Source organism: Gopherus flavomarginatus, chromosome 5, assembly GCF_025201925.1.
Source record: "Gopherus flavomarginatus isolate rGopFla2 chromosome 5, rGopFla2.mat.asm, whole genome shotgun sequence".
Classification (NCBI taxonomy): Eukaryota; Metazoa; Chordata; order Testudines; family Testudinidae; genus Gopherus; species Gopherus flavomarginatus.
The window spans coordinates 86,288,651-86,310,557 of record NC_066621.1 but is presented as its reverse complement, the minus strand read 5'-3'; the positions used below and the strand labels follow the sequence as shown (position 1 = coordinate 86,310,557).

The window sequence follows — 21,907 nt, the reverse complement described above, 5'->3', positions numbered from 1 at the left end:
CAACCTGTGGGGCTGAGGAGGAGGGGTGGGGAGTGCAGGAGGGTGCTCTGGGCTGGGACCAAGGGGCTCAGAGAGCAGGAGGGGGATCAAGGCTAGGGCAGGGAGTTGGGGTTTGAGAGAGGGTCAGGGGTGCAGGCTCCAGGTAGTGCTTACCTCTAGCAGCTCCCAGAAGCAGTGGTATGTCCCTCCCGCCCCAGCTCCTACGCACGGAGGTGTGTTCAGGCAGCTCTGCGTGCTGCCTCGTCCACAGGTGCCACCCCTGCAGCTCTCATTGGCCTCAGTTCCCGGCCAATGGGAACTGCAGGGATGGCACTTGGGGCGGGGACAGCATGCAGAGGGGGGACATGACGCTGCTTCTGGGAGCTGCCTGGAGTGGGGCAAGCCTTGGACCCCGCTTCCCGGTGGGAGTTTGAGGGCCAGATTATAACGTCTGAAGGGCTGGATGTGGCCCCTGGGCTGTAGTTTGCCCACCCCTGGTTTAAACCCTTTTGTGATGTCTTCAGCTCCTGTTTTGGGGCTTGTTTGAAATCCTGTTGGCACTTGGTGATTTCTGTAAGAACCCCCATTATTTGCTCCATCTTGGGTCAACAGGAATAGCAGCTCACAAGCTCTCTCTTTGGAAAGTGGATCCTGTGGTGCTCCTATTCGAGGTAAGCAGCTAGTAAAAATACAGGGCCCTGGGGATGTTCCGGCTGGAAGTAAACATTGATAGATTGTGGGATTTTCTTTGACGTCGTCTTGCTTATTTACAGGAATGTACAAAGGCCTATGTCTCTGAATGCAGAAGGAACTAAGGAATGGGTTCTTAGCTTATAGCTGGCAAGCCCCATTAGCCAACACCAGACCAAAAAGGTCTCTAGCTTTTTCCAGAGTCACACTACCTACAGGTTCCTACTTGGTTTTCTTGCCTCTTCCTTTCTGATCTGATATCGTGGGTGAATACCCACTTCGTCAGATGCATCTTTGAACTCTTTGATGCTTTTTCTGATCTCAGTTCCTCCTTCCCTAGCCCTCTCTCATCTCCCCCACCCGTACTCAGCCAACAGCTTCTGGGTGGGTTTACACACATCTTTTGTCTAAGGCAGTGGCTTATACTTAAATGTATCTTAACTGAAGGATGAGTTCACACCTATCAATCTCAATGGGGTTTTAATTCAACCGATAATAAGGCTTCATCTAACTCATAACACTGTTAGGAGCAGGATGGGAAAAGCCGTCTGCTTAGACTACAGGATCATGCCTGTTTACTTGTGCAGAGAGGTGCCTAGCACCGTTCTGAGCACTGAAATGGAATAAATTAATACTAATTCATTTGCTTTGATTAATTAATTTGATATGATTTTAGCAAATATGTTCTATTGTTGCCAGTAGGCAACTTTCAGGAGCGCATTTTTAAAAACTGAAAAATAAATAAATTAAGTGGAACTGGGAGTCTCAACCCTCCCTCCTGCCACCATTCAACCAGCCTTCCTCATGGACCACCTGTGCCACCAGCCTGTCTCCCTGCCTGCAGCCTGCCCACAAACAGATTTTCCAATCACCTGAATACTTGGCATTGCCCATGTGGTTTGGAGGCATGGGACTCTTAAGGACTGATGACAAACAGCATGTGTGTGTATTGCTTCAGGTAATACTGTCAGAGACTTTCAGCTCAGTCATGGTAGTGCAGTAATTTTGTTTTCACTTATCAGAATTGGTCGTATAAATAGGAAAAAAATCATGAATAATTTACTCAATGAAAAAATCCCTACCCCATGCTATAAATTATTTGCAACGAGTAATTCCACCAACTCTTTCACTGATCTATTGTTTATAGATGGGTAAGGAGTTAAAAGGGACGCCTTCCAGTATGAAACTGCCAAGTCCGGGGCATTCCTGACAGGGCAAAAGGAGTGACTGCATTTTAAATGAGCAAATACAATTAAATGCTGGTGAACTATTGATTCACCTTTTCTTTTCCCTCTCTGTCTTCCCATTTATTTGCACGTGTTAATTATCCAGAGATCACTGGCACATGTGTCTGACACCATCAAGCACAGAACCCTCCCTGCCTGTATGAAACCTGGCCAATTCACTTTGCTAGGAATAGAACCACATTCTTTATTCTTTCTATCTATCATATTGCCAAGGTGCCTATTACTGGTATCTAAGAGCTACATTTTCACACTCTCTCAGGGGTGTGAATCTGTCAGCTAGAACAATCCCTCACTATATGTAAAGCAGTGCCATGACTCAGTAACTAATTAACGACTATTAGATAAAGCTATTATCACTACAAACCATCATCCAGTTCAGTCTCTCTCTCTCTCTGTTACACACATATACACACACACACACACATCATAAACATAAATACCCATTTATCATTCTCTCCCCGCCCCTTTCTTGCTCTCTTCCTCTCCCTCTCCCCTCCCCCAGCTTTCCTCAGAACTTAGTTATCTGCTTGTGCTAATGCTAAAACCTGCATTGCATTTGCAGTTTAACATGACAGAACTAATCCCATTAGATTTTTTACCCTCTTGGCACTTCTAGGAGAACAGAAATAAACAGCAAAAGTCTGGGAACCAGGGTGAAATGACTCTTGCTGGAGCCTTTACAGCTTTGGGCAAATTCCTTTGTCCCTCTCTCTAACCGAAAGATGAAACCTGATTTGTTCTGACCTTTCATTAACCCCCGACCTTTAACCCTCAATGTTATAATGGCAACAAACACTTTCTTCAGCTGCACATGTTGGAGTGAGTGTCCCAGGCATTCTGGCTTTGTCTTCATTGATAAACAAGGGGTATTTTTACTGTGGGATGACTAATGTGGATTAGCTCTCCCACTGCAAAATCCTGGTGAAGACAAGGGCAGGTAGCTTCTACCTTGAGGCGAGATCAGCACTGTCCCCTTAACCGGGGGTTGTCTTCATCTACCTATATTACTGTGACTGTCCAATGTCCTGGTGATGAGTGATGTTAAAAGCCTACATAGATAAAGAGAGAGCTAGATTCCCCCATGGCCTTCCCACACGTGCTGTGCCAGATAGCTCTGGTGAAGCCATGAAGTGCATCAGCACTGTGGGAAAAGTGTAGGTTCTTTCTCCTCATCACCAGCCAAAATATGTCAATATCAAACCCTACCTCTGCACTGCAATTAAACTCCCGTGGCTGACCTGTGACAGCTGACTCAGGCTCATGGGGCTGAGGCTATAGGGCTTTTAATTACGGCATAGACATTCAGGCTTGGGAGCTGGAGCCTGGACTCTAGGACGTTGCAAGGTGAGAAGGTCTCGGAGCTTGGGCTGCACAAGCCTGAACGTCCACACAGCAATTAAACAGCCCCTTAGCTCGAGCCCCAGGAGCCCGAGTCAGTTGGCACAGGCCAGCCGCTGGTTTTTAATTGCAGCATAGATGCTCTACTGGGCTTAGTCTGCAGCTTTCCCAGATCCAGAGCTAGAGTTGGGGCAGAGCTCTAGCATTTCCCACACTAATCAGATCAGAGCTACAGCAGAACCATGCTGACCAGACCAGAGCTACTGACTCAACCCCACCGTTTAACCTCACTTTAACACAGCCAAAGGATTGTTTAATTTTTGTCAGAAACAAGAGTGCCATCTAGTGGCTGCTGGATCTAATGCCATTAGGGCGTGATTGGCCAAAGAAAGACACGCTGGAGCTAAGCTCCCACGGAAAGGGGGGCCCCCTGCTAGAATCATGCACCTGGTCAGTAGCACATGGGATAATTGGGACTAATGCAGGAAAATGAATCCTAGAACTGTGTTCTCTCTGGAGAGCCCGGGCCATGGGTCTGAGGAAAGGGATGTACAGAGACACTGGTGTGGTGGATGTCAGGGCAAGGGGCCCAACCCCAGACTTTTAGGAAAAGGCTTCCACCTGGAGTTCTAGTGCAGTGTTTCTCAGCCCTGGTCTACACTACGAGTGTAGGTTGAATTTAGCAGCGCTACATCGATTTAACCCTGCACCCATCCACACGACGAAGCCATTTTTTTCGCCTTAAAGGGCTCTTAAAATCAATTTCTGTACTCCTCCCCTGACGAGGGTATTAGCGCTGAAATCGACATCGTCAGGTCAAATTTGGGGTAGTGTGGACGCAATTTGACGGTATTGGCCTCCAGGAGCTAACCCAGAGTGCTCCATTGTGACTGCTCTGGACAGCTCTTTGAACTCAGATGCACTAGCCAGGTATACAGGAAAAGCCCCGGGAACTTTTGAATTTCATTTCCTGTTTGGCCAGCGTGGCAAACTCAGCAGCACTCAGCAGCACAGGTGACCATGCAGTCCCTACATCCCCAGAATGTTTCTACATTCCCCCTATAATCTCTGTCCCTGAGGTTATCGCAGATTAGAAAGTGAAAAAAAAATGCGCTCTCAGTGACATGTTTTCTGAGCTCATGCAGTCCTCCTGCACTGATAGGGCACAGCATAATGTATGGAGGCATTCAGTGGCAGAGGCCAGGAAAGAATTGCTGTGTTTGCTTAGTGGCAAAAGTATCATACCTTGCTAGTGATCCTGTGGTATAGTGGGTATCACGTTCACCTGACATATGAACTGTTCCGGGTTCAAAATTGGATGGAAACAGGTCACTGTTCCTTTTTCTGACCCCCCCCTTCCTGCATTTTTAGTCTTAGAACAGACCACGCTGTGAAATTTTACTTTGAATTATATCAATTATGAGTTAAATAATATGGAAGCTCTCTTTAAATTATAGTCCCAGGTTCCTTACCCTTTCAGCTGCTCTGATACATTAACATTTTTGTTAGGGATGGGGGGGGCGGAATTTTCATGAAGCCTTTTATAGGGACTAATGCTAATCTTAACGTGGCCCATAGAGTGCAATCCTTCATTCTGGATTTGTCATTCCACAAGTTGAACTGCTCCTTACTACTGTCCAGGCTTCATGAACCATGGAAGCAAGGGACAGGTTGGGGTAGGTGCGACCGCACAGTGCTGCCAGCTGGGAGAGCAGCCTGAGGCAGATGCCTTCAGCTCACATGATATTCCAGGCAGGACTGAATCTCCATGAGATGAAACTTAAAGAAGAAAATGACCTGGAGTCACTCTCATTCGGTGCTCTAAGAGGAGGATAGCCATGTCTGTCCAGGCACCCCTGATCGACCTCACTGAGGTCTGCCAGCTGAGAGGGACCCTGGCTGGCAGGAGACAGTGGACGGAGCCCCAGACTGGCAGCGGGCTGAGCTGCTCACCCCACTGCTGGTCTGGGGCTCTGTCCACCAGCTTGCTGCCTGCCTAGGGTTCTGATCATCCAGGCAGGCAGCAGGCTGAGCGGGTCCAGTGGACGGGACCCTGGAAAAAAGGCGTGAAATGATTGTCTGCTGTTGTTACTTTCATGGGGGTGTCGGGGGGGCTGATGACATGTAACCAGAACTACCCGCGACAAAGTTTTTGCCTCATCAGACATTGGGAGCTCAACCCAGAATTCCAGTGGGCGGTGGAGACTGCGGGAACTGTGGGATAGCTACCCACAGTACTGTGGACGCACTCTGCTGACTTAATGGTCTTAAGTGGGGACACACACAATGGACTGTACAAAATCGATTTCTAAAAAAATGACTTCTATGAAGTTGACCTAATTTTGTAGCGTAGACATACCCTCAGAGACCAGCCCATGGACTGGCGCTGGTCTCTGAGAGCTCCCTGACACAATTTAAGAAGGCAGCAACTGGTCCCTGCTATTGTTCTTGGTCAGGGGTCCAGATCTCCAGTATTTGCTTCCTGCTTTGATTTGCTATAAGCCAGGGGTCGGCAACCTTTCAGAAGTGGTGTGCCAAGTTCACTCTAATTTAAGGATTGGTGTGCCAGTAATACATTTTAACGTTTGTAGAAGGTCTCTCTCTATGTCTATATTATATAAATAAACTTTTGTTGTATGTAAAGTAAATAAGGTTTTTAAAATATTTAAGAAGCTTCATTTAAAATAAAACTAAAATGCAGAGCTTATCAATTTCATGTGATCCTTGCCTGGGATCCTTGTCTGGGGTTCCAGCCACCGGCCCCGCTCAGCCCGCTGCTGGTCTAGGGTCCAGCCATTGGCTCTGCTCAGCCTGCTGCTGGTCTGGGGTTCCATTCACTCAGCCGGTAGTGGGCTGAGCAGGGCTGGCATGGGGCTGGGTGGCTCAGCCTCCTGACATCTGGGGTTCTGGCTGCCAGCTCCTTGCCAGTCGGAGTCCCAGCCGCTGGCCCTGCTCGCCTTCTGCTGGTCTGGGTGAATGGAATCCCAGGCTAGCAGCGGGCTGAGTGGTGCCAGCAGCCAGGACCTCAGACTGGCAGCAGACTGAGCTGCTCCGCCTGCTGCTGATTTGAGGTCCTGGCCACCAGCCCCGCTCAGCCTGCTGCCAGCTGAGTGAATGGAACCCCAGACCAGCAGCGGGCTGAGCAGGGCCAGCAGCTGAACCCCAGGCTGGCAGCGGGCTGAGCGGGGCTGGTGGCTGGAACGCCAGACAAGGATCCCAGACCCTGCTCAGCTCGCTGCTGGTCTGGTTGCCGTCCGCCAGCTCCTGCCAGCCGGGATCCTGGCCACCAGTCCCCCCTCAGCCCACTCCCAGCCTGGGGTTCTGCTCACCCAGACCGGTAGGAGGCTGAGCGGGGCTGGCAGCTGGAACCCCAGACCGGCACCCTGCTGAGTGCTGCCGGCACCTCAGACTGGCAGTGGACTGAACCATTCAGCCCACCGCCGGCCCCGCTCAGCCTGCCGTTGGCTGAGTGAATGGAACCCCAGGCCGGCAGTGGACTGAGCAGCTCAGCCCACCACCACTGTGGGGTTCCGGCTGCCAGCTTCTGCCAGCTGGGGTCTCAGCTGCTGGCCTGCTCAGCCTACTGCCAGCCTGGGGTTCCCTATGGGTCCCCAGGCCAGCAGCAGGCGCTGAGTGGGGCCAGAGGCCAGGACCCTAGCTGGCAATGGGGCTGCAGCCAGAACCCCAGAATGGCGGTGGGCTGAGCCGCTCAGTCCACCACCACGTGCCATCAAAAATCGGCTTGCCACCTTTGGCATGCATGCCATCAGTTACTGACCCCCTGCTATAAGCCATATTTAGAGCCTCTCAGACTGTGTCACAAGACTTACCCATTCTTCCAGCATTTCCTAGAGGGGAGGTGTGGATGTACGGGACGGTTTTCTGTGACTTGGAATGTTGTCAGGGTGGCTGCTTATTAAGATTTATGACCTATGGGTTTGTGCCTTTATCCCATGTGATATACTTAGAGGTTCAGATCAGTATATGTAAACTGTAATTAAATAAATACATCAGACTCTCCTCTGTTGGGGTGGAAGGGAGTCCATAGGGCTCAGCGTCTTTTCAAGCTCTGCTCTTCTTCCAAAGGTCTTGATTTAATAAGCCTAGATCAGAAGCCGATCTCCTCTGGGAGGGGATTACACTCAGATGCCTTTGAGAAACTAATTGGTTTATCTAGTCCATCTCATTCCCATATGTACATGTTCCTCCAACAAATTTGTTAGAGTTTGTCTTGATTTCTGGTGATGATTTTTGTTGAGCAGATACATTATGTGGAAGTATGTTTAATCTGTATGCTTGCTGTACACCTTCAGGGAGTTAGCTTCACATCCTGCGCTGATCAGAAATGAATGGCTCTCCACTTAGCCCCAAAACAAAGCCACCACACAGTTTAGCAGACCTGTTTGTCTCTGGTCAGAAGAAAGCAGTACTGGAATTGCAGGGGTGAGGTGGATCAGGGTTAAGCTGCATTGGGCAGAGATGCATGTGAGGGAGCCCTGTACTGGACAGCATGTGGTGCTGCAAATTGGAATTGAGATATGTGCAACATTCAGGGGCCCAGGGAGGGCAGGGCTGGAATAGCAGGGGGGCTGTGAGTCAGACTGGGGGGCATTCATAGGGCTGGGTGCAGATGGGCCCAGGACTAAAGAAATGAAGGGGGCCTGCAAGGTAGGACTCTCATCTCTGGTTCCTTCTCAGTCTGTGGCAACATGGTACCAGGGCTGAGTTTTAGCAATACTTCAAGGGAAGGCAGCTTTGTCTAGTGATTAGAACAGCGGCTGACACATCATATGTCTTGGGTTCTAGCAGGGTGGTAACCAGGGTGGGGTGAGCGAGGCAGCTGCTCAGGGTGCAAAGCCAGAGACGAGGGCAGAAAAATGGGATGGCCGGGAAAAAAAACAATAGCGGGTAGAGCTCTGCAGAGGGACTGAATGTGTCCCACCAGACCCACTGCCATAATAGCGGGAGCAAGATAAAAATTCAACAAACAATGTGGGAGCGAGTGGGAGTGGATATTGCAGGGTGGGACAGGAGCAGGATAAAGAAGTAGTCCCATGCAGGGCTCTTGCTTGTTCCATGCGCTAAAATACCTAGTTACAGCACTGGGTTCTAGTACTGGCTTTGCCACATGCTTGCAATGTGACCCTGGGGGAGTCACTTCATTTCTCTGAGCCTTGTTTACTGAGCTGTAAAATGATAGGTGCAGTGACACCTGTTTCCAAAACAGTTTAATTCTAAAGGGTCATTTTTCAAAGGCTTCTAACTTAATCTCTTACTTTGTTAGCTGAAATTTGGCCTGTTTATTTTCCGACTGGGAGTGATTTTTGCTGAAAATAGAGCATACACAGCTCAGCCATTTCTGAGAACGAAGAGTGAAAAATTTCAGTGGCTTTTTTTTTAAGCAGTGGTAGAACCTCAGAGGCAAATATGAAACACTTTGGCAGGGATATTCATCCAGTAGTCCAATGACAACTGGTGTCATGGGGCCAGATTACCCAGGATTAAGTTATGCCATGGGCATATGCACTGTTGTTTGATGTGCAATAAAATGAATGCTTCATAGATTCTAAAGCTTGAAAGGACCATTAGATCATTTAGTCTGTTCTCTTGAATAACACAGGCCATAGAAGTTCACCTTCCTCCACAGTTACCTTTGTACTGAGCCCAGTAATTTGTGTATGAATAAATCCGATCTTCTAGAAAGGCAGCCAGTCTTGATCTGAAGACATCAAGAAATGGAGAATCTACCACTTCCCTTGAGAGTTTGTTCCAGGGGTTAGTCACCCAGAAGGAAGTGTCACCCATCCAATGGCACTCATTTTATGTAAATAGAGCCAATGTTTTCATGGACAAGATGATCTCCTAGGATCACAATGGATTTGCTCATGTGCATTAGAAAGTGAAGTGAGAAATCAATTGTAAGAAGTAGGATAATATGATGTTTTTGGACCCCTGACTCCTTTTACATATATGGACTGAAACAAAAGCCCATGCATTCTTGATCACACATAACGCACCGGACAGAGTGTTCAGCTGCTGCCTAGGAGATAATTGCACTGGATGGAATATCTGTGTTTATTTCCTTTTTTGTGTACAGAAGGATAAATAATAATACTATGGGCTTTTAAAACATTCTTACTCACCTCTCAGGGGGCTAGTGACTGCTTGCATTAGTTACTTGACAATGAGGCACCTTCTCAAAGCTCTGTGCATCTCTGACACAAGTTACAAGAGAAGAAGTTTAAATAGCAGCTTATCTGCACCTCCCCCACTCCTGACAGTCTACAGCGTTCAGCCCCTGTGGAAATAAACCTCTCTTCCTCCATGCAGATCTAATCCCCTTTAAAGCCCCTTCCAAAGTGTTTTTTAGTGTCAAGAAAAGGGCAAAAGATTCTTCTGATGTGGAGAATATGGTTCTACATGTGAATGAACACTCCCCTCCAAGCCTTTCCCCAAGCCTCGGACTGGCCCTGGCATTGGGGTGGATGTGACCTTTAAGCTTGAAGATCCCATGCTGAGGCATGTGAGGATTAATTCTTAGCTGGCGAGACAGCTGGAGGAGGAATCAGTTTGTGGTTAAGGTGCTGGACTGGCACTCTGAAGACATGGTTTAGCTCAGGTTCCCTGTATGTCTTGTTGTTGGTATTGCCAAAGCACTGATGGCTCCATTCAGGGGTCAGAGCCCCATTGTGCCAGGTGCTGGATAAACACAGAACACCCTGCCCCACAGAGCTTACAATCTAAACTCTCCGGGTAAGGCACCATTTCTCTGTGCCTCAATTTCCCATCTGTAAAATGGGGATAACAGGCCTTCCCCGTCAGGTCTGTGAGGTGCTCATGTACTGTGGTGGTGGGGGCCACAGAAAGACCTAGATGGATCTTATCTGCAAGGAGTCCCAGTAGCATAAGGTCAGCAGGATAGAAAACAACTCATAAATCACAGCTGAAAAGCCAAGAGAGGCATGAGGACAGAAATTGAGTTTGTTCCAGCTTGTTGGTGAGAGTGAGTCTGGGAGAGCATCCGCTGAGTGCACCGGATGAGTGACAGGGAGTGCAGGGAGCAAATCCAATTGGCGTGGAAGTTTATGGCTCCCACTGGTTGTCATCCCCATGAACCCTTTCAAAATGTCATTTGGTCTGAGCCAAGGCTGCATCTTCCCTCTGATTCCTGTGTTAGTGAGCAGAGAGGAGGCAGCAGACAGAGGAAGAGACATAAAGAGAGAGAGATGGAGACAGAGAATGAGACCAGAGGAAAGAAGGAAATGAAAGTGGGTGGGGGGGCCCCACCTCTCCCCTCCACAGCCCATTTCCCATCACCCAGCCCTGATCCTCAGCTCCCTCCCTCTCGCCAGCTCTCCTTCCAGTAGCACCTGCTGCATGAACGTCTCTGAGACTTTGATACAGAAAGAAATTGTCTGCTTTTAAAGTGAATATCAGCTGGGAAATCTGACAAGGCAGTCCAGGGGGGACTTGGCCCCTGGGTGCCCTGTGCCTCCAGTCAGCACATCCTGAGCCTCAGAGCTTTTCAAGCAGCACAGCCGGTTATTCAGCTGATGTGTCCTAGGGTGGCTGCAGGGCAAGGTGCAGAGACGAGCACACGAACAGGGCAGGCACAACAGCTGCCTTCGCCCCACATGCTATGCGCAAACCTCAGTCTGCAGTCAGCAGGCCAGTCTGGACAGTAACATTGGAGATGCCCAGTAAGTGGCATTCACAGGTCTGGGGAGTGGAGAGTAATAGGGAAGTACCTGTTTGGAGGGATTGTGGCTCTGGTGAGTAGCACTGAAACTGACTCTCCCATCCTCTGCTCTCGTACTTCTTCCTGTTTGGGGAGGGGGGGCAGTCACAGGGAGAGAAGGAAAGAGAATGGGCCAAATTCTGTTCTGTTACACTGGTGGAGATCCGCAACAAATCCACTGAGTTAAATGAAGTAACTCGGATCATCGAGGTGTCACTCTGAGAGCAGAACAAGACAGGACTTGTGCACCACCAGCAGGTCCGATGGTGTGTTTTGCCGAGATGCAAGTCAGCCCACAGAAGACGCTCACATGTATTTGTATGGATCTTGCTAAAGATGGGCTTTTGCTTTGCTCTTTACCCAGTGAATTTGGTCCCTCCTCCCATCCCTTGAGGAAAGAAGCCAGACTCCTGTCGCCCAGGCCAGTGTGTTAACTGCTAGACAGCTGAGGCCATTCAGGGATGTCACCATAAACTAGCCAACTCTGCCTGACTTGTAGTTCCTTCGGGCTGAAGCCCAAGCTGCTCGAATGATCCAGGGCAGAAGGGGCTGATGTGGGAGCTGGCCCGAGGATGGAACTCCAGAGATGTTGAATGGATAAACACCTGGAGTGGGCCCATGCATGGTAAGCACCTGTGGCCCAAGCTGAGACAGGAGCTCAGTTTGGGGCTTTGTAACTTTGCTTGGCCTGGTGTGATACCCCAGGAGCTGTGTGTCTCTGCCTGACTCTGCCTGCACCCAGGAGACTTGTCTGCAGGGCTGTAATGGAGCCTAACAAGGAGCCTTGTGTGTCTCTCTGTTACACTAGGGGCCAAGTTTCTTACCTCCCCATGGGCCCAGCCTGCAAAACTGCAGGTCAAGTGTCTTCAGAGGGGCCCAGGGCACTTAATCACTCTAGTGAAGAACAGACGGCATTAAACACCCCCTGGAGGATAGGATCCCACTGGAGAAGAGCTAGTATTCATTCATTCATTCATACATAGCATAGCTCCCAAGGCCACAGACACAGCCCACCTCAGGAACCATCCCATGTTCTTTCCATCCATAGGGGTCAGCAATTGATCCCTTCTGTGTTGGGGCCTGATTTGCTCTTTGCTCCCAGGCCCTGGGAACTGGCTGTGCCTTACAGGGTGCTCTGCAGGTGCTGAGATGCAGGCTTGCCCTGGTCTCCTGTAGTATTTTTTCCAAAGGACACAGAGATGGCCCCTGAGGTAACCCTGGCTCATTCAAGGCATTGCAGATGAAGATTAGGACCTTGACCTGGATCTTGAACTTGGCTGGCAGCCAGCTCAGCGTGAGCGCTCATGTGACGTCAGTCAGTCTTGCTTAGGTGCTGGTCACCGTGAACTAGCCCCTGGTGTCAAACCCAGGCAGGGAGACTTGCCAAAGCCAGTGCATGGATCATTGTCAAAGGGGCTGACCGAGAAGAATGATTGATCAGAGTCATTTGGCAACCCAGAGGTAACTGGTTAGCTCTGTCTCTAGGAGCAGTGAGGAGTCAAGCGGAATCCTGAGTCTATGCCCCACTCTCACCATTAGCAGGCAGTGGGTAAAGTGACTGTTACAACAGGGCTTCAAAATGCGTCCTTGCTGACCTGGGCTGAGCTGTAGCAACTGCTCTGTTCACAGGCTCCCAAAGCACTGTGGCTGCACTGCTAGTTTGCATCTGTCGAAATGGCATGCAGGCCTGTGACATGTCTCGGTCCTCCCTTAGTGGCCTCAAAGTCATGCTGAGTAAGAGGAGCTAGGATCAAATCCCCTGGGGCAGCCCCAGTTGGGGAGAGGAGAAACCCATCGCTGGTCTCTGGGCTTTGTATTCAATGGATGAATGGAGCCACCTCCAAGGACTCCATCTATATCTAGTGGAGGGCAGGGTGGGGGCAGCCTCTCGGTGATCCATGGTGCCAAAGGCTCCGGGGCACGTGGCAGGATTAGCTGTTGAGTATGGGAGCTGCTTCCATGCTGCAGCTGGCTCAGAGACCCAGTGGGAAGGCCCCAGTAGCATGAGGGTGTCCAGGGGTCACTTGCTTTCCTGCTACCACTTTCACAATGAACTTTCATAAAACCAAGAAGTGGGACTCTTCAGAGAGCATCATCCAGCCACAGGGAGGGCCTACTCCGGTGCCCCCTCCCCTGTCCCAGGGCTGCGCTAGGCGGCCATCTGGTAGTGGAGGTTTTACCCTCCCTATTCCTTTTGGCTCTAGGTGCTCTCTGCATTCCTGTGCCCCAAAGCGTCTTCAAGCATTGGCCCAGTGGCTTTGTGACTCCTGGTCTCAGAGGTTTGAGTTCCCAAACACTCCTCCACTGCGGACAGCAGCTGAATCTGATTTTCAGCTTTGCATTGGGAAGGCTCCTGTAAAACATTGTTTTATTTGTCTGCAATTCAGGTCAGGTCTCATGGGGCCCTCTCCCTTGGCTACCTCGCTTCTCTCTCCTGCCTTGCTTTCTCTAGTGTCTGACTGGATCCTGTAATGGCTAATGACACTGAAGCTCTTCTATCTCAATGCCTAGTTAGTTCCCCGGATCTAGGGCCCCATTCTCCCCCTGCAGATTCCCAGTAGCACCCAGTGGGCTCCAGTGAATCAGGCCTCTACCAGGAAATGGGTTTAATGGCCTCTGGAGCAGGTTAGGTGGGCTTCAGTCAGGGTGTGTCGAGCTTTTATCAGCTACACAGAGAGAAGCCCCCAAAGGTTCTGCTGCTTTAATGAACTCTCCAGAATGTGTGGCTCTGTAGAACTCGGCTAGAAATACCATGAGAGGAGATGGCCTCATTGCCACAGTGTCTGGCCTGGACTGCATTCTAGAAGTACCGATGTATTGTCTGTGGCCAAGGGCAGGTAGGGTGTGACACTCGCTGGGTTCAGCAGACCAAGCTGAGGTGTGAATCAGACAGGAACGGTTTCTTTTGCCAGGGTTTGCAGCTCTCACAGTCACTCCTTTCCCTCAGGTCTCTGGAGACCACTTTGCATGGAGTTTCCTGAGTTTCACTTACAGTTGTGTGCAGGCTGTGGAGTCACGGTGCTGGCTGCTTTCTCAGGCAGGCCTCAAAGAGTCACGCTTGCCCCTGGTTTATTCATGCAGTAATTATGGGGATCTTGATGGCTCAGTGAAGGAGATGGAAATAGACCCAGGTTGTCAGTGGCTTGGTCTCCTTCCTGCTGGTACCAAGCTGGCATAATGAGACCTGATGTCTCAGTGACTCCCCTGGGAAGGTGGCAAGGGCTGCTAAGGGAGTTAAGGGTGCCAAGGATTTCTTGATCCCATTAAGATTCTGCAATAGCTGCCTGCAGCCAAACTAAATAATTGTAGCTACAGGCTGACAATGTGACCCAGAAAGCAGAGCCATGTCTAGTGAGTGAGCTGCATTGGCTTAGGGTGTGCACTTGTTTATTTGCTGGGGTAGGGATAATCCCTGTGCATGCAAGGCTGTCCAGTGGGGGGGGGGGCAGGGCTAGATAATCCCTCTGTCTCTTGTTGGAGAGAATGGAGGGTCTTGACAGTAAGCTGTGGGGTGAGAGGCCAACAGTCCCAGCCCAGGGTGAATCTTGGTTGGGTTAATCAAACTGCAGCGGATCCACTCCTTAGTGAGATATTGATCAGGTGCAGAAATGAGTTAGTCACTCAGGGTATGCCTGCACTGCAATAGAAAAACAGCAGCTGGCCTGTGCCCACTAACACAGGCACGTGGGGCTCGGACAAAGGGGCTGTTTAATACCAGTGTAGACGCTCAGGCTTGGGCTGGAGGTGGGGTTCTAGAACCCTGCACGGTGGGAGTGTCCCAGTGCTCAGGCTGCAGCTGGCACGGGCCAGCAGAGGGTGTCTGATGTATCCCAAGTGACAGGCTCATTTGCTCATGAGACACTGAAAATCAGACATCAAGCAAGATGCTGTGGCAGGGCCAGGGGGTTAAATGCAGCTCTGCCCAGGTGCAGCCCCTATTCCTGGGTTTCTCCTGGGGGACAGGGAGTGGAGTGCGGGAGTGAAAGGCTCCTGGTATTATGTTGGGTATCCTGTGTCTGTGCAGTGAGAGGATGGGGAGACCTGCATTCAGCCCCCTCTGTGGCTGGGACTCTGCACATTTCCTGCATATTACAAGAGCATGTTGAGGATTGTTGTGGGGGGGCATCTTGTTAGACTTCACTTGTGGGTGTCAGAAGGCGTAGAAGGGGCAGTAGGCATGAGGGGCAGGAGTGTTATGGGGAAGACCAATGCTGAGGAGCAGCTGCTGGGGTGGACCTCGATGAGAGAGGATCAGGCAGCACATGGGGTGATGTGCTATGTGGAGAGGGATGTGGCAGACGATCAAGGAGCACTTGTACTTCTAGCATGAGACAGGTAGACCCTCTCCAGCTCACACAGGTTTTGACCCTTGAGGGCACAGCTGTGGCTCACGCTCAGAGCCACTGGCAGTCTGGTTTGTCACTCCAGTGCTGGCATGCTGCCTGGCTAGCCAGCCCCTGGTGAATACCCTGCCTTGGGGATGTGTACACAGCAGCTGGGAGGGACTTGCCAGTGCAGACAGGCAGACACATTAACTCTGCTCAAGCTACTGTGCTAAAAATAGCCCGGTGGCCCACTGGCACAGCTGGTAGCCCAGGCTAAGCACTTGAGTACAGTCCTGCCCAAACCCTTGGGTATGTACTTGGGTGGCTAGCCCAAGCCACCACCTGGGCTGCTGAGCCACAGGGCTATTTTTAGTGCACTAGCTTGAGGAGACGAGTGTCTGTCTACCTGTTCTGGGAAGGACCTTCCCAGCTGCAGTGTAGACCTGTCACTTGCTGTGATGCTCAGCTGGGCCTGGCGATTCAGTGGGAGTACCAGCACTCCAGTCCCACTCTGCTGCTCTCGCCCTGCCCCGTCTCAGAGAGGGGAAAGGATGCAGCTCGGCAAGTTTGACACTTACATTAGGCCCAGGGCTTTACTTAACATATTTTTGATGATAGACTTTAAAGAATCTCTCATCCAAGCCCTGCAGCCTTCCTCTACTGAGCCCTCTGGCAAGAAACTGCACATGGACTGTAGCTCCAGGAATCCCTGCCCAGCAGGCCTCATCCCTCTGCCTGGCCTCTTACAGACTCAGCCTGCTGAACATCAGCTGCCTCTCTGACCACCTTACTGCCTGGGTGCGCCTAGGAGGGGCAGGTGCTCAGCCATTTGTTGGACAGTGAATATTTCTGGATACATGCTGATGTTCAGAGCTCGTCCCAGATGCCAAATCTCCTAAAGGGGCTTCTCAGTGCTGCAGGTCACTCTCTCATTACCTGATCAAGGGTCTGCTCTTGTCTCTCTTCCAGGTCTTGCTTTCCAGAAGGAGCCATTTGCTGTTGGAGACCCACGTGAGTTCTCCCACACCCCAGCACAAGCTTTCCCAGGATGCCAGGCCCTGGTATAGCCCATTATTTTGTTTGGGTCTGCAGTGGGGTCACACAGGCCTAATGAGCCTCCTTCTCTTCCCTGTACCCCCTCTCCCCACACTGTTCCACGTGAGACAGGGACACAACCGAGGCAGTGACGTATACACAACAGCCCAGTGCTCACCATTGCCCTGGCCAAGGAGCTGGCTTAAGGCCACTAGAATTGTTACAGTGAACAGGGTTGTACAACCCCCTGGACTGCACCGCTCCTGAGGGCTGAAGAACATCAGTGGCCAGCAGGGAGATGAAGAGGAAGGTTGCTCAGCTGCTGCCCAGGCTGGACCTGTCCTTTAGATAAACACTGTCTGTGTTCACTTCCATGGCTGTTGGGTTGGCCCCTTTCACAAGCACCCAATTCCCTTTTAAAATCTTGGGCAGAACGGTAGCAGGGCTGTTCAGAGAGAAGGCCAAACTTCCTTCCTGCATTCACCATCAGTTTCCATCGTTCTCCTGAGACCTGGTAAAACACCGGCTGAAAATGGTGTTTCAGCAGGACAGGAAGCACAAGGAGACCTGAACGTGCTGCTTTGCCTTGCCACAAAAGAGGAGCTGCTGCAGTGTCCCACCCTAACAAGCCATTCTCACTCTGCTTCATTTTCCCACGGAATCCATGTAGCCCCATCAGGGTCTTGCAGGGAGCAGGGGCCCTTTCAGGGTGAGTCACCCAGCACATTACAAGAAGCAGACAGAAGAGGGCAGGATTTCCATAGCAAATGCCTCGTGTGGGCTGGGTGCTCTGTTAGCTGGACCCTTCCTTTGGCTTCACTCTTTAGAGCTTCCCTTCGGAGTTTTTTATGTCTCCATAATCACGTGCAATGATTAAAAACAAAGCCAAGAGATGCTTCCAAGGCTGTTCCGCTTTGGAACACAAACTGCTGCCATGACCAGCTCCTGGGGAGAGGGCTGCAGGGGCAAATGGGAATGGTACATCACAATGAGATTTTCAAGCATTAGCTTAAAACAACATTGGCCTGGGAAAATGCTGAGGTTTACAGAGACACGACTGCTCAGGCTGTGCAATTGCTCACTCAGCTCAGACTCTCCCTCCACTCTCTCACAGTGGCTGCTTTTCAGCTACAGCTTCAGTTATGGAGAGGCAACAAGAGTCTTTTCTCCAGGTTGTGAGCAAGGGAAAGAGGCCTGAATTCACTCCATTCCTCTGGGTGCAGCATGCAAGAAGGGCACTGGACCTGTTCTGCTGCTAGTTACACTGGTACCATCCCAGTAAAGCCAATGGAGTGTAAGGGATATAAGTGAGCAAAATTTGGCCTCCTCTTGACTTAAGTCTACATCATTTCCCCGGCTCATTAATATAGATGTAATAAGAAGAAAGGCCTATGAAAACCAAGATGCCTTGTCTACATGTCTCAGTCCTGACCTACAGCATTCCTGCTCCTCTCCCATTATTCATCCCCCTGCTATTCCAGCCCTGGGCTGTTCACATACAGCTCTGTTCATACATCTCAGTCCTAACCCAGAGCCTCCTGTTATTCCAGCCCTCGGCTCCTCTCATACAGCTCTGCTGACGAATCTCCATTGTTTTAAAAAGTCTAATAGTCGGGGCCAAAAAGGGTATCACTGTGGAGCTAGAGGATATGGGAAGAGGTCTGGGGGTGATAGGAGAGAGAACATTAAGGAGAAGGGGATAAAACTGTCCCATCCTTTTTTGCAAAACCAGAGACAACATACATAAAAAAATATGGTTAAACTCGTAGGAAACTTGGTTAAAGGAGCCCACAATTGCAGAAGCAGGAGGGCAGAAGGGAGAAGGGTGCCTATGTGTAATATTCTTCCTTTCTCTCCCTCCCCACTGCAGAATCCATGCATAACCTCTCTGCTCAGCCCTGGCAGATGAAGATGGCCAACCTTACCTATGACAACTTCACCAATGGCAACCGATCTGAAGGGGACATGCAGCATCCTTCCAACCACTACAAAACAGTGGAGTTGGTCTTCATTGCCACGGTAACCGGCTCACTCAGCCTGGTCACTGTGGTGGGGAACATCCTGGTCATGCTGTCCATCAAAGTGAACCGCCAGCTCCAGACTGTGAACAACTACTTCCTTTTCAGCCTGGCCTGTGCTGACCTGATCATCGGGGTCTTCTCCATGAACCTCTACACGGTCTATATCATCAAAGGCTATTGGCCGCTGGGGGCCGTGGTGTGTGACCTCTGGCTGGCACTGGACTATGTGGTGAGCAACGCCTCTGTCATGAACTTACTCATAATCAGTTTTGACCGGTACTTCTGTGTTACCAAGCCCCTGACCTACCCGGCTCGAAGGACCACCAAAATGGCAGGGCTGATGATTGCAGCAGCTTGGCTATTGTCCTTTGTTCTCTGGGCGCCTGCCATCTTGTTCTGGCAGTTCATTGTTGGGGAGAGGACAGTCCCGGAGCGGGAATGCTACATCCAGTTCCTATCTAATCCAGCTGTGACCTTTGGCACAGCCATCGCTGCTTTCTACCTCCCGGTGGTCATCATGACTGTGCTTTACATCCACATCTCGCTGGCCAGCAGGAGCAGAGTGAGGAGGCACAAGCCCGAGGGCAAGAAGGAGAAGAAAACTAAGCCACTCAGCTTCTTTAAGAGCCCACTGATCAAACAGAACAACAACAACTCTCCCAAGAGGGCACTGGAGGTGAAGGAGGAGGTGAGGAATGGTAAAGTGGAGGATCAACCCTTAGCACAGACAGAGGCTGCAGGTCAGCAAGAGGAGAAGGAGACCTCCAATGAATCCAGCACAGTCAGCATCACCCAGACCACAAAAGAGAAGCAGGTGGCAGAAATCTTACCAGCTGGGCCAGGGCAGAGTCCTGCCCACCCGCGGGTTAACCCGACCTCCAAGTGGTCCAAGATTAAGATTGTCACCAAGCAAACTGGTACTGAATGCGTCACAGCCATTGAGATTGTCCCAGCTAAGACAGCGGCCAACACTCTCTCAAACAATCGCCCAGCCAACGTCGCCAGAAAGTTTGCTAGCATTGCCAGAAGTCAGGTGCGGAAGAAGCGTCAGATGGCAGCCAGGGAGAAAAAAGTCACCAGAACCATATTCGCCATCCTGCTTGCCTTCATTCTCACATGGACTCCTTACAATGTCATGGTCCTTATTAACACCTTCTGTGAGACCTGTGTACCTGAGACAGTGTGGTCTATTGGGTACTGGCTCTGCTACGTCAACAGCACCATCAACCCAGCCTGCTATGCCCTCTGTAATGCTACTTTCAAGAAGACCTTTAAGCACCTTCTCATGTGCCAGTACAGGAACATTGGCACAGCTAGATAAGTTGGCACTGAGGTTCTGCTTGGCAGGATTACAAAGACTCATTCCTTTGCCTATCCTTTTCGGGGGTTCTCTGCTCCCCACCCACAAAAGATGCAGACTGTTCAGAGAGTCCACATGATGCCCTTCTCCCAGTGCTGAAGAAAATCCAAAGCAGCTGTAAGATGCAGCTCTTTCACTTGTTCTCAGCCTGAGGAATTATCTAAGGAGCCCTCAGACATACATAAATCAAAAAGCAGCTCCTCTTCCTACACAATCCCTGACTCTGCACTGGAAGAAAACAAGGAAGAGGGAACACCAGAGGAGTATCCTCACCAACAGATTCCATGGTTACCCTGAACCCCATGTTGCGCCCCCCCTCTGGAGATGTTGGCTGAATTGGCAGCTATCTTTGTTCTCTAGGTAAAACCGTGGAGTTTCTAAATGGGGTCCTGCTGATTACACCTGTGTGTGGGGTGAAGTGTCATTGTACAATGAGACACGATGTAACTGAAATGCCTTCTTTCACTCCTTGAGCATCTTGATGCCTTTGCAGCGTGCATGGAGAGAAGGTTCCTGGTGTCAGGAGGGATTCAACGGGGTCTTAAACCACATACTGCCCAAGAGAAAAAGAAATATAGATCAGCCACCTTGTCATACATCAGGTGTCAGCTGATTCCTTTTGGACCAACTTGGACTGTATGGAAAAGGCCTGTTAGATGACCCAGACCATCTCCCTAGGGCCAGGACAGGCTTGTTCTCGATCATGCATTCTCTAGCGGCTTTGAACATCCCATGGCTGGGTGGGGTTCTCACCCTTTCCCCTGGGGTGCTGCTCCACAGCCTGAGCCATCTGCCGGTCTGAAAGTCTTTCCTGGGATTCATCCTTGGGGTTCCCTTTCTGAACTCCATCCCATCCCTGCAGGAGGCACATGGAGAAAGACTTGTTTCTAGGTGATAAGCATAAAATCAAATGCCACCCTGAAAAACAAGAGAGCTTAATACTGCAAAGAAAAAAATGTCAGTGTGAGAGATTTATCTCCACAATCCTGAGGGAACATGACCTCTGAGAACTGTGCCTGGCAGCGTTAAAAATAATTGTCCTTGGGGGCTGCGCTGCTCAGAGGACAGCAGTGCAGAGCAGCCTGCAGAGGGGAGATGCTGCTGCTAAGGATCAGAAGGGAGTGGGGAAGAGGCCGTGGAGTTGCCTGGTGTGGCCAAGACTCCCTTAAGGTCATATGGGTCACCATATGTGTTCCTCTAGTGGATGCAGAAGGGACACTTTCGCCTATGGGGTTCTGGACCATGGGGGAAGGGACAGGAAGGCGTGACAATGTGGACCTCCCCAACGGTTACTGTCCTGGGTGTAGACAAGCACCCAGAGGTGTGAGAAGGAGCTGGCCATGGAGCTTTGTAAATGGATGTAATCCTCTCATCAGTGTTGTCATGGAGTCCTCAGCATGTGGGGTTCAATGTAAATGTACAGCCCAAATCCTAGCGTATTTGTGTACAGGCCAAACCAATTAATGCTGTTGTTCAGCTTCTCCCAAAGTCAAACGCTGTCCTCCCTCTTGGGCAGAGTCAGACAGCTGTGTGGGGCACAGGCACTGTCCTACATGGGGGGGGGGGGGCGGGGGAAGGATTACACAGGTGTGTAATGTCCATCAGTGGCTGGGCGGGATTACCGTGTGTCAATACATGGAGGGTCTCCATTTCCCCACCCCAGCAATACTGTGCAACTTAGACAAAGGCTGATGTTTTGCCCTGCGAGAGCGTCAGCCTCACTGCCACTGCCTTTAGGATAATTTCCATAGTGTTACCCAAAATGCCTTGCATTTTTTTTTTTTAATCCTTACAACTCCAGTGGAACCCACTTAAATGAATAAAGGAATCGAACCTGAAACCAAAGGCCTTTCAGTGAGTAATTTGTTCTCAGGGAGCTGGTTTCAGAGTTCAGCCTCCTTACGCACCTTGGGTGTGAACTATTGTTGAGGCTCTGTCCCCAGACCCACTGGCCTCGCCAGCAAAGCCTTCAACATGCTGTTAGTGGTGCACACGAAGGGTCGAAAGAGGAAACACTAAGCCTGAGGTGGTTCTGCTCCCTACACAATGGGCTCTTTGGCCACCCAGCAGGGAAAGGCGGTTGCCAAACTTCTATACTCTAGGGCAGGGTCTTTCCCCTTTGTTTCAGCCCCTACTGCCTGGAACAGAGCCTGATCTCCTTCCCTCAGTACCTC

General features: G+C 50.5%; 1 protein-coding gene across 5 annotated transcripts in view; it reads left to right on the top strand.

Annotated features, from left to right (window-relative positions):
- The window catches only part of CHRM4 (cholinergic receptor muscarinic 4), a 62,324-nt gene extending 40,764 nt beyond the window's left edge, over positions 1-21,560 (top strand). For 2 of the 5 annotated variants that reach the window (XM_050955393.1, XM_050955390.1), the window contains exon 2: positions 18,223-21,560. In XM_050955393.1, the coding sequence (XP_050811350.1) occupies positions 18,228-19,694 (1,467 nt within the window). In that variant the 5' untranslated portion in view covers positions 18,223-18,227 and the 3' untranslated portion in view covers positions 19,695-21,560. Of the gene's footprint in view, positions 1-11,547; positions 11,618-16,286; positions 16,379-18,222 lie in introns of those variants that run through there. The other 3 variants (XM_050955391.1, XM_050955389.1, XM_050955392.1) reach the window with 3 other exon arrangements.
- The last annotated feature ends 347 nt before the right edge of the window (positions 21,561-21,907 follow it).